This window comes from Nyctereutes procyonoides, unplaced genomic scaffold (genome assembly GCF_905146905.1).
Source record: "Nyctereutes procyonoides isolate TBG_1078 unplaced genomic scaffold, NYPRO_anot_genome, whole genome shotgun sequence".
Classification (NCBI taxonomy): domain Eukaryota; kingdom Metazoa; phylum Chordata; class Mammalia; order Carnivora; family Canidae; genus Nyctereutes; species Nyctereutes procyonoides.
Genome location: NW_026575131.1, coordinates 50,747,123 through 50,762,037, shown reverse-complemented (window position 1 = coordinate 50,762,037; position 14,915 = coordinate 50,747,123). Strand labels below are relative to the sequence as shown.

Genomic DNA, 14,915 nt, shown 5'->3' with positions numbered 1-14,915 from the left:
TTAAATTTTTTGTGTTAGGGCAGCCCCGGTGGTGCAGCGGTTTAGCGCCACCAGCAGCACAAGGCGTGATCCTGGAGAACCCTGGATCGAGTCCCACATTGGGCTCTCTGTATGATGCCTGCTTCTCCCTCTGCCTCTCTCTCTCTCTCTATGAATAAATAAATAAAATCTTTAAAAAAAGGGGGGGGGATACTCCCTAATATTAAAAAATTTTTGTGCTAGACTTTTTCTCCACTTATCTTTTGTGACACTATACTTTTCTTCATTTCTCTCATGCTTTTCTGCTGCTGCTGTTTGTTGGGGCTTTTCTTCCATTTACTCTTTAAATGTTTCTCAGAATGTGTCTTTAACCCACTGTTCTTGTTTTACACTAATATGTCTTCCAGTGTGGTCCCTGGATGAGTAGCAACAGCATCAACTGGGAATGTAAGAAATGCAATTTCTTGGGACCCACCTATTGAATGAGAGACTTCTGGAAAATTCAACACCCACTTATGATTAAAAACAAACGAACAACAACAACAAAAACCCCAAACACCACATAGCAAACTAGTCATATAAGAACTTGAAAAAAGTTCCAGCAAATCTTAAAGTATAGGTTACAGAAAATCTTTTGGCAAATATCAGACTTAATGGTAGCACGTTAGAAGCACTCACCTTATTATTGGGAATAAGACAACTATTCCCATTATTCCCACAACTAACCAACATTTTGACAGAGGGTCTTAGCTAATGCTATAAGGCAAGAAAAATAAATGAGTGGTATAACTACTGGAAAAGATGACATTCCACTATTATTTGCAGATGATTTAACTATCTGCTAAAACAAAAGAAAACTAGAAAGAGGCTGGTGGAAGACTGGGATATCTGTATCAACAACTTTCCCATATACCAGAAATACTTTTTTTTTTTTTTTTAGAAATACCAATTGTAAAGGATTGAGAAGTAAAGATCTCATTGACAACAGCAACCAGACCCATAAAACCCCCATGAATAAACCTTTTGCAAGGCCTATGTGGAGAAGTTATAAAGCTTTCCTGAGCCAGCAAAGAAGACTTCATTAAATAGATACATTAAGTTCATGAATGGGAGACTTATTGTAAAAATATTATTACTCCCCAACTCAACAATTTTAATGCAACCCAATTAAAATTTTCATTTTTTCATGGAATTTCATCCATGAAGCAAAGAATAAATATACAGTAACAGGAACAGTTCAAGGTTTTGTTTTGTTTTTTTTTTTTCCTTTGGAAAAAAAAGGAAGAAAAGGGAGAAGGAACTTATTCTGATACTAAGACATGTTATAAAACTGTAGTAATTGAAATGATGAAATTGATGCAAAAATGGATATTTAGGTAAAAGAGCAGAAAGTCAAACAGAATTGAGATCCTGTGCATTCGTGAGAAGTTTGTATGTGATTGGGATAGCATTTCAGAACCATGGGTAAAGGGATCCCTGGGTGGCTCAGCGGTTTAGCCCCTGCCTTCTGCCCAGGGCATGATCCTGGAGACCTGGGATCGAGTCCCACGTCGGGCTCCCTGCATGGAGCCTGCTTCTCCCTCTGCCTGTGTCTCTGCCTCTCTCTCTCTCTCTCTCTCTGTATCTCTCACGAATAAATAAAATCTTTAAAAAAAAAAAAAAAAGAACCACAGGTAAAGAATTAATTAGTCAAGAAATGGTTTGAAAAATAAATGGTCGAGCAGCAATACCTATCCATACAAAAAAATTAAATTCCTACTTGATACCATACATATAAACAAATTCCTGTTGGATTTTAAAACAGTACAGGGATCCCTGGGTGGCGCAGCGGTTTGGCGCCTGCCTTTGGCCCAGGGCGCGATCCTGGAGACCCGGGATCGAATCCCACATCGGGCTCCCGGTGCATGGAGCCTGCTTCTCCCTCTGCCTGTGTCTCTGCCTCTCTCTCTCTCTCTCTGTGTGTGACTATCATAAATAAATAAAAAAAAAAATTAAAAAAAAAAATAAAACAGTACAAAACCAAACTTAATAATATCTGAAGAGGGATCCCTGGGTGGCGCAGCGGTTTGGTGCCTGCCTTTGGCTCAGGGCGCGATCCTGGAGACCCGGGATCGAGTCCCACATCGGGCTTCCGGTGCATGGAGCCTGCTTCTCCCTCTGCCTGTGTCTCTGCCTCTCTCTCTCTCTGTGACTATTATAAATAAATAAAAAAAAAAAAAATAAAAAAAAAAATAATATCTGAAGAAAAAAGATATTACGGGATCCCTGGGTGGCATAGTGGTTTGGCTCCTGCCTTTGGCCCAGGGCGCGATCCTGGAGACCTGGGATCGAATCCCACATCGGGCTCCCGGTGCATGGAGCCTGCTTCTCCCTCTGCCTGTGTCTCTGCCTCTCTCCCTCTCCCTCCCTCTCTCTGTGACTATCATAAATAAATAAAAATTAAAAAAAAAAGAAAAAAGATATTACAAAAATTTCTTGATGTCTCTATTAGTCAGGATTCTTGGTTTCAACAGAACCATCAAAACTCAAGTCTGGTTAACCTCAGCAGAAACAGCGTACAGCCAGGAGATAACTTCACAAATGGGTAGGAAGCTGAGGAAAATGGCAAGAGCCAAAAGTCCTTCTTAAATATGACATAAAAGAGAAGAAACACGAAGGAAGAGTGATAAATTTGACTGTGTTAAATTTATAAAGAACTTCTAAAAGCAGTAAGAACATGGTTTGTTAACAACCACTTTGGAGGGTGATCTGGAAGCATCTAAGGAAAGCTGTGCTTACCTAAGATCTAGTAAGTTGCACGTCTTAGTATTCCCCTGGAGAACTATACACATTTGTGCCCGAGGAGACATGGTTAAGAGTAGGCATTTCACCCTTATCTGTAATTCTGAGAAATGAGAAGACCTAAATGTCTGTAGGTACCGGAAAAGATAAAACAGAACATGGGTAGTTGGCAAAAGGAATGTGATGTCACAAATAGAAAGGTCTAGAAGTCGGGGGGGGGGGCAAGTTGGAGAATAATATGGGCAAAATTATGCCATTTTTGTAAGGAAATACATAGAACATTATTGCAGTCTGATTTAAATTGAGAGGGGGGGGATCCCTGGGTGGCGCAGTGGTTTAGCGCCTGCCTTTGGCCCAGGGCGCGATCCTGGAGACCGGGGATCGAATCCCACGTCGGGCTCCTGGTGCATGGAGCCTGCTTCTCCCTCTGCCTGTGTCTCTGCCTCCCTCTCTCTCTGTGACTATCGTAAATAAATAAATAAAAAAATTAAAAAAAAATAAATTGAGAGGGGGCTGGAATGAAGAGATAGTAAGATTTCAGCTTTATCTATAATGTTCTTGTTTTTCTTTTTAAGCTAATACTTAGGTACTTAACAGAGAGGAATGAGCATGGTCCACAGGGCTTCTTCAGACCCCATGTTCCTCCTCCCTCTCATAGCTTCATCTAGATTGTTCCCCAGTACCACCGGACCTTTGAATGTGATGCTTCTGTCCAGAATCTTGCCCCTCCTTTCCTCACCTAGTTTACTCTATCAGTTCCTTTTGGCTTCTGTGAGAAGACCAATCCTCAACAATGCTTTCTCAGGGCCTCTGACCTTGGTCAACCTCCTGGCCTTCAGAGGACTTACCTTTGAACTTAATTACATATGCATCTTGTGATCCTTCACTCTAGCTCTCCGAGAAAGAGACCGTTTCATGCCTGTTCCTCACTGTGTCTGAACACTTCCCTTCAGGTCTGGTAAAATAGTCATTCCAGAACTACTTGTTGGAAGCATTAAAGCCTGAAGGCTAGAAAAATGACTGTGCACACTCCTAGAACAACTGTATCTTGAGGCCTCAAACCAGACACACCCCCAAACATTGTCACTTTCCTTCTATACCTGCAGCCTCCTCAAAGCTTCTCTACCCCCAGGCTGTCCCCCACCCCAGGCTGTTTTAAGGTTGAAGCCACCCAGGAACATTCCTAATTCTCTGCCCTTCTTGTCTCATCAGTCTCTTCACCTGTAAATTTGACCTCTCCATTCCCACAGCCTAATGCAAAGGGCCATCCTCTCTCACCTGGCTGATGCAACAGCTGCTTCTCCTTTCCCAATGCACCCCAATCTGCAACCAAGCCACATCCACATAGCTTCCAGAGCCACGGACTTTCAAGGGGGAATTTAACCATGACTCTCAGCAGCCTGTCACTCAGCACACTTTTAATATTGCTTCACCATCAGGCTTACCTGTAGAGTTGGCCTGGTTTACTCCAGGTCTGAGGGGTTCTGGGGTGCCAGCCTTTTCAGTGTTCAAATTGGGAACTTCCTGGGCAAACCAGGACAGGCTGGTCATTCTACTCCATGAGGCTGTAATTTCCACAAGGGCTCATTTGGGGTCCGTTCACCAGCACAGTGAGGTCTTTTTTAAAGTTGTCTTTGCAGAATTAGAAAGTGAATGTAAATACTCACCTTGCTTGGTCCAGCAGCTTACATGGGGCCTAATGCCCAGTCAGTGCCCAAGTACCATTTTTGCAGATAAGAAACTTCACAGGGCTGATACCCAAACTGCTTTACTGAATTGGCTGAAAACTGACCTCAAGACCAGGGTTCTAATCCTTGTAGAAGGAAACACCACTCTGGGGTAGGATGTGTGGCTTCAGGCAACCGAATTACCTGCAAATTCCTCGACTCTAAATAAGATCCCTGTTTCCGGAATGTTCACTGATATACACACTGACCCCACGGGACCTCCTTGTATCCCCTTCTCACACAGTGGCAGAGCGTGTTGTGGCTTCTTTGGTGTCCACTCCAGTTGAATCTGAACCCTACCACTTGTTGGCCATGTGACCGTGGGCAAGTCATTTCTCTGAACCTCCATCTTTACAGAATGCAGGCTTGCCCTTCCTCGCTCCCAGCACTCTTGAGGATCAAATAATGTGCAAAGACACTGCAAGTGCTAAATGGCTATCCAGATACTGTGCTTCCAACTCCTAGTCTTCCCCCTGTCCATTTCATGCAGCCAAGGCAGATTTTCTTGTTCCAGTAAAAACCTTGAAGAAGACCAAGGAAATAGGACAATTATGACAAGCTTCAGGTGAACTGAGTGAATGAAGCTGTGGGGATGGGAGGTAAGGTTTTCCCTGGAAGGGAAGGAGTCAAATATTTCCTCTCTAAGCTACTTGGGAGAACCTATGACAGGCCAGATAATTGAGACCATCTTCATTCCTCTTTGCTCTACTCTCCCAATACAAGTAAGAGTTAATTGGCCTAAAAAGAGATCCAGGCCATATACTGCCTTCACATGAATTGTTCAGAAGAGGGCAGGTTATACTGAGCCCTTTGCCTGAGAAAATCCCCAAGGACCCCTTTATCCTTTTAATACCCAGGCCCCGAGATAAAAGGCTCAGTTTGTGTTATTGAAGCGCAGAAAAATGACTGGATAGATTTTCACCAATTTGGAAGGCATGTTGGGGATGGTTTGCCTTAAAATAGAACTCCGGGGAGCCCTAAGAGAGGCGTCAAGGAGTTAGGTCATTGTCTTCAAAGCAGCCACAAGTGACAAAGTGAGCCCTGTGTGGTTTGCCTATGGGGAGAAAGATGCCCTACATGTTAAGATGCGATGGGCAGAGAAAACGAACTGGTTTCAAATTCAAACTCGAAATCAAAGACTTGAGTACGTTTCAGAAGAGTCCTTTCTGTCTCCAGGTTCGAGACCTCCAGCTGAGAGCCCGGGTGGAAGACACTAGTTAGTTTGTTCTTTATTTTCATTGGAAAGTTATATGGTTACTTATCGACAAAAAAAGACTGTCCAGGGCAGAGATATCCAGTGGTTTCTATGTACAGGCCCATCCCTGGGGTCCACACCTCCACGGGAGCCTCACCCTCGAGGCCTCAGCTGGCTCCTTCCCAGGCCTCCAGGAACCAATCACAAAGACACAAGGAACAAAAACCGGCCTGACCTCGGCATCTGCTTTTGCCCCAAAGGGAGGTGGCGGCTGCTGGGAGGGGACCCAGGCCTATTGTCAGGATGGTGGGTGCAGGGGCCTCTCTCCTTCATACACCCCCCTCCCAGGAAGGGACTACTCTGACAGGCTCATGGGTTCCCACTCTGGCCTTCTTTTCCTTCTAGTTGTCATTTTAACACCGAGGCATTTCAGCCTCCCGTCTTGGAAGGTAAGCATTTGCTCTGTCGCCTTTTCTTTTGTCCCTGTTTTTGTATAAAAACAACAATACTCTCAATCAGACCATTTTTTTGCCCAAGAAACAAAAGTGGCTCAACAGGTACAGTTCTGCTGGTCGATCTGCTTCCGGCAGGGTTCCATGGTGACAGCGACACCCACCCCGCTCCGGCCGGATGTCATGTGGGTCACCTCACTCCAGGTGTCTGTGTCTGGGTCATAACACTCCACACTGTCCAGGAATGTGTGGCCATCGTAGCCTCCTGCAGGGAGAACAGAGTCACCCCCTCTGAGGGCAGGAGAAAAAAAGAGGGAGAAGGAACCCCAAGAGGCCTTCCTACTGGGATTTGAGCCCAACCCCCCAAAGATGGGGTTAAACAGTGCTCTCCACCCAGATCCCCACTCCCAGGGCCTCACCCAGAACGTAGATTCTTCCCTGGTGCACAGTAATCCCTAGGGCACTTCGCCGATGCTTCATGGGAGCTACAAAAGTCCACGTTTCCGTCTCTACATCATAGCGCTCCACGCTGTTCAGCTGGTCCTGACCATCATAGCCCCCCGCAGCATAGATACAGTTGTGTAGGACACAGACTCCTAAACCGTACCATGCAAACAGAGTGACTCCAGGGCCTGGTGTTGAGAGCCCCAGCCACCACCTTCTTGGGGGCACCCTCCCCTTCTCCCTCTCCTTGGGGACCCTTCAGAAACAAAGCCAGAAGAGAAGAGCTTGGACTTTCAGAATCTAGCTCTCCCGTGTGTGCCTCAGGGTTTAAGACCAAAACAGGAAGCCTCCCCCAGGCTTTGCTAAGTTTCACTCCCAGGGGTGGGACAGTGTTCCTCCTCACTCCCCTCCTGGCAGCCCCCATACCCACCTGCCCCACTTCGGATGGTGTTCATGGGTGTGATCATTCTCCACTCATTTCTCTCGGGGTAGTAACACTCGGCTGAGCTGAGGCGGTTTGTTCCATCAAAGCCCCCGACGGCATAGAGCAAACGGTTGAGGACAGCCACTCCCACCCCGATCCTTCGAGTCAGCATGGGAGCCACCAAGTGCCACTCATCCCGTTCTGGTTCATACCTACAAGGGCATAGTAACGGTAACAATAGCAATCACAGCTGACCTGTGTGGAACACTTACTATGACCCAATATGCTGCTAATTCTTTATGCACCTGAACTCTTTACTCCTCAGAGCTTTTCTCTGAGGAAACAGGTTCACAGCCATCATCTGCTCAAGGTTACACACGCACCTGTTGGACGCTGGTGGTGGCTCCACCATATAGCACTGCCAGGCCCTGTGCTGTGTCGTATGTTAGCTCAGCAAAACCCACTTTGACCATTGGGCAGGTAGTCCTTATTATCATCTCCCACTTCCCCCATCATCTTTAGATAACAAGATAAAAGCATGGAGGGATGAAATGGCAAGACCAGGGTCACCAAGGAGCTGGAGGTTTGACCCAGCCTTCTAGGACACAAGAATCTGGGCAGCCCTGTGGCACAGCGGTGTAGCGCCGCCTGAAGCCCGGGGTGTGAACCTGGAGACCCAGGATCGAGTCCCACGTCGGGCTCCCTGCATGGAGCCTGCTTCTCCCTCTCCCTCTGCCTGTGTCTCTGCCTCTCTCTCTCTGTGTGTGTCTCTCATGAATAAATAAATAAATAATTCTTTAAAAAAAAAAAAAAAAAAGGACACAAGAATCTTAATTCTAACAACTAGGCTGCCACCCAGGATGGTTTTCGTACAAGTGTGCTGTTTGGTTATAATTCCCATTCCCCAGCCTCACTCCAAACCCACCAATACCAGATCTCCAGCAGTGGGCTAGGGAGTTTAACAAGTTCTCCAGCTGAGAACTGTATCCTGGATCAAGCTTCTGAAAGAGGAGAAGGCAGAGGACTGTCTGGCAAAAGTCAAAAGCCAAAATTCCTTAGGCTCTAAACACAGGGTCATCACGCAGTTCTACATGTTGTACACTGCACAAGGGTCCCACATCCAAGGGGGCACCTTCCACACAGAAGACCTCATACATCAGTTTATTACAGCAATTTTGGGGCAGATGGCAGTGAGGTGTCATGTCTTAATAAAATTAGCATTTTATAACAACTTTGAACTGATAGAACTCTTTCCAAATCTGCAGGAGTTGTATGGGTTTGGGACAGCCCTGTAAGCAATTCCCAGGCCCAGACACGTCATCCAAGGTCACTGACCATAAATCCCCCATGAATTCAGCTTCACCTGAGGCTTCCCCTCCCTGAAGCCAGGACAGAGACAAGCACTCAACAACAGGGGAATACCCAAATTCCAATGGCTTGGGGCCTGTCAGCAATGGGAATCTGTAAGCCCACCCCTCCAGGCCCTGCCACTCACCTCTCCACACTGTTGTGGTGGATGCAGCCGTGGGAGCCACCGACAGCATAGATGTGCCCATCAATGACCCCAACCCCAATCCGATTGCGTGGTACACTCATGGAGGCACAGGGCGACCACTGGTTGGTCATGGGGTTATAGCAGTCCAGGGCGCTGGAGTCGGTGTTGCCATCTGGCGAGTTGTTCCGGCCGCCCACAGCATACAGCAGCCCACCCACTACGCAGCCCGCCAGGCCACTACGAGGCACCTGCAGGTCTGCCAATCGGAGCCAAGTGCCATCACTGGGGTTGTAGGCCTCTAGGTAGCTGAGTGACTGGCGGAAGTAGCCACCAGCGGTGTAGATGAGCCGGCCCACTTTGGGCGCCCGACAGGGCATCACCTGCGTGGGCTTATGCAAGGTCAGCTCCTGGAAGATCTTGACCAGGTAGTCCTTGCAGCGGGAGTCCGACTGCAAGATCTCACACTTCTGCAGCTGCATCTGCAGGAAGTGGGGTGTGAGCGAGTGACATCGCACAGCCCGGAGCAATGCCTGGACATAGAAGCGCCGCTGCTCACAATCATACTTGACCCAGTTGATACAGGCGTGGAAGACCTCGGACTCGCAGCGCACATTCAGATCGTCTCGGCTGATGAGAGTCACCAGCTGGCAATGGGACAAGTTGAAGAACTCCTCTTGCTTGGCCACCTGCAGAGGGCATTACTGTGACAGGCTGACTCCCCTCAACGGCGGTATGATCGCGGCCAAGTCACTCAACCTGCCTCTGACAATCTCAGTTTCCTATTTTGTAAAACGAGGATTCGAATAGTGTGAACTTCATAGGTTGTGAAGAAGATTAAATGAGTTAATGCTACAAGCATATGGTACCTAAGTACTTACGTAGATGGGTGAAGGCACTACTATGTACCTTTTTGTATCATTGTGTGCTTGAACTACAAGATTGTTACCTCTATTTTCAACAAAATTACTTTTTCAAAAGGGTAGATGGACCAAAAAGGAAAAAGTAATGGGGACAGAATAGTCTAGAAAAAGTGTAGGCTCTAAAGAAAGAAGGCTGAGCTGCAACTTGGCCCACTACTTTCTAACTAGGTGATCTTGGGCAAATATCTCTAACACTCCATGCCTTGTTTTTCCTCCTCTGTAAGAGCAATTATATTAGTAGCTACCTCAGAGCCGGGGCTAATCTTCGGGTGTACAGGGTCCTGGGCAAATATTTCTTGTCAGGCACTAGTCTATATAAATAACTCAATTACCAATATTGGTAGGTCACCAATGTCCTGGTACCTCAAGCCCACACGGTCCCTTTAAAGAAACACTGCAGGCCTGTGGGAAAGCCCTGCTCACAGACCACCCTCACCGTCCAGGAAGCCATGGGCCTTAGGACCAACGTCAGCGCTCCTCAGGGCATCTGGTCGACCCCAATGTGGGGGAGAGGGAAGGAGAACATCCACCCCTTAAGGAAAGAGATGGAAACCAGGGCAGTATCTACCCCAGCTGATTCCAGCCACTGGAAGAGGAGTTTTAGAATTTCCAGGAAGGCACACTAAAGCACGGAACTCCCTAAAGCATGGGGCCTGGGGTACAGCCCTGTTGGGCCAGGCCTAAGGGTGGTACTTCCTCAAAGGATAGTGGGGGAAAACCCAATGATTTAAAGAATGGAAATCACTTAGAACAGGGGGTGGCCCACAGCAAATGTTCAACAAACACTTATTATTATCATCATCCCAAGGGCACAACTTCTAGTGGCTGCCACCCAAGAATTTGGGCTCATCATTGTGACTTACAAGGCATCTGTTATTTTCTGCTCACAACTTCCTCCACTTAAAACTGAAAATGAAACCAAGTACAGGGTAAGGACAACACAGCATGGACCACAGGAAACATGTCTAAGGGTCACATTTGAGATAGGAAGCATGTCATGGGTGTTCAACAAATATTTGCAGACTGTCTGAAATATTAGGCCCCCAATAGCGCACCCTAAGGTTGAGCTGCACCCTGGCCCCACCCCTGACCCCAGAGAAGTCGGGGATCCCAGACATAGACCCATGAAGCTCTCACTTTCCTCAGCTGTTTCCCACAGTCACCCCAGATGTGCAGACTAGGACTTCAGAAGCCCATTTCTCTCCAGCTCCCTGATCTGACCCTTCTCATCTCAAGGGAAGACAGGGATGACAGGGATGTCCATCCATCTATCCCTGGTCCTTCTGATACCACCGTCAAGCCCTGGCTCCCTGTCTCTTCCCGTCACTCACCTCTCCGAAGTGCATATAGATGTACTCGCGGGCACGCTGGTGCAGCTCGGCGCAGCCAATCTGTTCAGCGAAGTTGGCAATGCCAATGGCATTGCTGGGGTCCAGCTGCTGCACGAGGAAGTCACTGCAGGCACGGACGACGCTGTCGATCTGGTACATGACGGCACCATTCATCACGTGGAGCACGCACTTCTCACCCATGGAGATGGAGGCCGTGTAGGCAAACTCAATTAGGCGCTCCATGACCTTGGGGTGGATGCCCTCAATGGACACCACCTCCATGCCCTGCTCCCGTAGCCCATTGGTGAACATGGCCTTGAAGACGGGGCTGGATGAGGCCAGCACCACCTTGTGAGCCATGAACTGGGCAGCTGGCGCGTCCTCGTATTTGACCTGCAGCGTGACGTCACACAGCTGCTGGCTGAGCCGCAGCTCGTTCATGATTCCGAAGGCCTGCTTGGTGTGGTCCTCCAGCGTGTAGCTGAAGGTGCGGTTGCCATGCTGGGAGGGCGTCACCTCGGCTTTGCACTCGGTGGAGGCGTACATCACCGTGTCCCCTGCCCCCTCGGGGCGCTGTGACCTCAGGGGAAGGAATCGAGTGCGGGCCCCAGCCCCGCTAGGCCCGGGTTCCGGCTGCATGGGGTTCCAGGTGACAAGGGACAACACCACCACTGGCACTCAGAGGCCTGGAGGAGGGAGAGCACAGGGCTGGGGGCAGGGCCTGGGGGCAGGCCTCCTCTTTTACGATAAAACGACTCCTAGACCAGTTTTCCTTCCCAAGCCCAGGTGAAGCAATGTCCGTCTGTGCTCACTCAGCGCCACATGGCTTCACCAGCCCAAGAGTCCAATTTAAAACACAGGTGAGATGATGTCTTTCCCTTGCGCCGAATCCTCCCACAATTCCCTACAGCACAATGAGTGAAACCAAACTCTTCAGTGTCCTACTAAAGCCCTACACAGTCGCCTCTGTCCACCTCTTCCCTTCCAAGACAGAGCACGTCTAGCTCATTCTTTCATTGGCCTCACCAACATTTACTGATTATCTACTGTGTACCAGGAACCGGAGACATCGCAGTGGAGACAGGCAGACATAAACTGTGCCCCCCTGGAGAGGACACTTGGCGAGGGATGGGCCATAAGTAAAACAAACAAGACCTGAGTAGGAACGGGGGGTTATGAAGAAAAGGACCACAGCGCTGCGACAGTGTGACCTGGGGCAGTTACTTTAAATCGGGTAGTCGGGGGCTCTGTTAGAGCGGAGACAAGAAGGATGCACACACGGAAGGGGTTTTCCAGGCAGAGGGAATAGCAAGTGCAAAGGCTCGGAGGCAGAGCGAGAGAGACCAGCTGGAGCTTCAGGGAGGAGTGTAACAAGAAATCCGGCTAAAGGGAAGGTTTCCATGAACCCTGAGGAGGCTGGAGGGCCAGGGCACGAGCTATTTTGAAAGGTCCTGTCGGGAGAAGAGGGGCATCTGCAAGAGGCTCCCCGGGTTCTGCCTTTATCTTTCCCGGACCCAGCGCAGTCCTCTCCTCCTACCACCGCACTTGTCGGAAACGGCGATGAGCTCGGCCGCTGGCTTGTTGAGGGCGGGCGGGCGCCTCCGGCTCTCAGCCCCGGCGCTTCGGGAGGAAGGGAGCCCCGGGTCGGTCAGGGTCGCGCCCACCCAAGCATGTGCCTCCCCAACGCCCTGCCTGGGGCCTGGCACTGCTCAGGGGTCAGTACGCGGGTGGCTGGCTGGCTGCCCGCCTCGCTGCCTGCCGGAGCACCCTCCTCCACCGGGCCCAGGGCCGCTCGCCGCCTCTCCCCGCCCGAGGCCCCTGCCCAGCCTCTTGGTCGCTGGCCAGGCGGCCGACGGGGCCCCTTGGACACCGGGCTCTCCCCCACCGAGCGGTCGGGGGGACTGCGCATGCCCTGCCCGAGCCGCCAGCGAGGCCCGGAGAAGGGAGGAAGTGACCCTGCCGCGGCCTTTCCGCTGGCAGCCCCAAGGCGCGCTCCCAGCTCCCCAGCGCGCCGGGCTCCGGGGCCCTCGGTCGCGGGGCGCTCCCTGGGCCTCTCGCCGCCTTGCGTAGCCCCCGGGCCAGCCCTCGGGTCGCGCCGTCCAACAAAAGGCCGGGACTCGGGCCTCGCCCTCCTGGCCCCCCGCGGGGCCGCGGGAACCCCAAGGCGCCCGGGCCCGCGGCGCCCCGTCCCCCGACCCCCGGGGCCCCCCCGGCCCGCCGTACCCACAGCCCGGGCGCAGGCCGCCTCACTCACCCCGCCATGGCCGCGCTCGAGCTCCGCCTCCGTCGCCCAGGCCCGGGCGCCTCCATCGCTGCGCGCCGGGGGGAGGCGCGGAGCGCGCGCAGGTCACCATGACTAAGCAGAGCCGGGCGCCGGCCGTGTCAGAATAAGAGTCCCCGCGGCCCGGGCCTCCGGCGGCGGCGGGGCTGACGGACGCGCCGCGCCCCCCGCCCCGCCCCGCCCCCCGCCGCCGCCGCGGGTCTCGGAGCTGCGCAGCCCCGGCGGGGCGACCCCTCGGGCCCGTCGCTGCGGCGCGCCCGGCCGCGTGGTCGGAGCCGCCGGAACCTCAGCCTGGGTTCGAGGCCCGGCGCCTCCCTGCCTGCACTGGAGGTGGAAGGGCAGCCCCCCGGCCGCGCGCTCACCTCGGCCCCCGCGCAGCCTCGTAGCTCCGGGCGCGGGGTGGGGATGCCCGGGGCACCGCAGTGGCTCCGGGCACAGGGGTGCCACCCGTGCGCAGAGCTTCCCGGAAACCCCCGGCTCCGCGGCCCGGCCGCGGGCGGCTCCCACCTAACTTTCGCTATGGGGCGCCCGCGGCCGCCGTTGGGGGGACCTTGGCTCTGGGGCGGCAAAGCCTGCGGGGTCTTGGACGTCGGGTGGGGGGGCGACTTCGGGGCGGCGGGGAAGGAGGCGGGGAGAGGGCGGAGAGGCGCGGCGGGGAGGGAACCGCGATTCCCCGCCCTTCCCGCAGGTGCCCGGCGCCCCTGGGCGCGGAGCCGGCGAGGGCGAGGGCGAGGGCGAGGGAGCAGGGCGGCGGCGGCGGGGGGGGGAGGGGGGGTCCGTGCCCACTTCGCGCTGGCCCCTTCCATCCCCCGGATCTCAGCATCTCAGCGCGTGGCTGCTCTCCCCGACCCTCTCTTTTCCCTTTAACCCCACGCAGCTCTGGGTCCAGTGGTGAAGGATCCGGCTAGATTTATTTACCTAGTTGGCTTTTCCTTTTTTTTATTTTTTTTAGATTTTATTTATTTGAGAGACAGTGAGAGAGCGAGCTCCCGCACGAGTGCGAAGGGGCAGAAGGAGACAGAGAAGCAGGCTTCCCGCTGAGCGGGCAGCCCTATGCGGGGCTGGATCCCAGGACTCCAGGATTCTGACCGGCTGAAGGCAGAGGCTTAACCAACTGAGCCACCCAGGCGCCCCTCCTTATCTTTATTTTTTAGTTACTTCCGGTCTAGAGGTGTGTGAAGTTCGCCTGCAGGGGTTTGAAGCCCGGCTCCGCCTCTGTCCAGCTCCGAAGGGATAGGTCCCTACCTCAACTCACGCTTCAATTTCCTCCCTGTAAAATGGTACTGTTACCAGCACCTACCTGCAAGGTGATCATGAGGGTGAAATGGGAATGCTAGTGCCCAGTGGATATGAACAATTGTTATTTTTCTTTTAAGATTTTATTTATTTATTCATGAGCCACACACACACACACACACACACATACACACAGACGCAGAGACACAGGCAGAGGGAGAAGCAGGCTCCATGCAGGGAGCCGGATGCGAGACTCGGTCCCAGGATTCCGGGATCACACCCTGGGCCAAAGGCAGATGCTCAACCGCTGAGCCCCACCCAGGTGTCCCGATGAGGATCCTGCTTAAGATTCTCTCCCTCTACTCTCCCTCCTTCTCTAAAAAAAAAAAGAGAGAGAGAGAGAGAATGGAGGAGAGATAGCGAGAGATAACCCAAAATAGAATCTTAACTATAGAGAACAAAGTCGTGGTTACCAAAGAGGACGTGGATGGGGGATGGGTGGAGGTGAAGGAGATTAAGAGTACATTTATCACAATGAACACTGAATAATGTACAAAATTATTGAATCACTATATTGGACACCTGAAACTAATATGACATTCTATCTTAACTACACTGGAATCAAAATAGAATTTTTTAAAAGATTTTAT

General features: G+C 51.6%; 1 protein-coding gene across 3 annotated transcripts in view; it reads right to left on the bottom strand.

The window, feature by feature from the left end:
* Positions 1-6,191: 6,191 nt before the first annotated feature.
* The window catches only part of KEAP1 (kelch like ECH associated protein 1), a 16,289-nt gene continuing 7,565 nt past the window's right edge, over positions 6,192-14,915 (bottom strand). Inside the window, exons 1-6 of one of the 3 annotated variants that reach the window (XM_055343113.1) lie at positions 13,392-13,641; positions 10,749-11,434; positions 8,498-9,183; positions 7,009-7,214; positions 6,554-6,730; positions 6,192-6,399 (exon numbers count right to left, since the gene is read on the bottom strand). In XM_055343113.1, coding sequence (XP_055199088.1) covers positions 6,233-6,399; positions 6,554-6,730; positions 7,009-7,214; positions 8,498-9,183; positions 10,749-11,387 — 1,875 coding nt within the window. In that variant the 5' untranslated portion in view covers positions 11,388-11,434; positions 13,392-13,641 and the 3' untranslated portion in view covers positions 6,192-6,232. Of the gene's footprint in view, positions 6,400-6,553; positions 6,731-7,008; positions 7,215-8,497; positions 9,184-10,748; positions 11,435-13,002; positions 13,188-13,391; positions 13,642-14,915 lie in introns of those variants that run through there. The other 2 variants (XM_055343114.1, XM_055343115.1) reach the window with 2 other exon arrangements.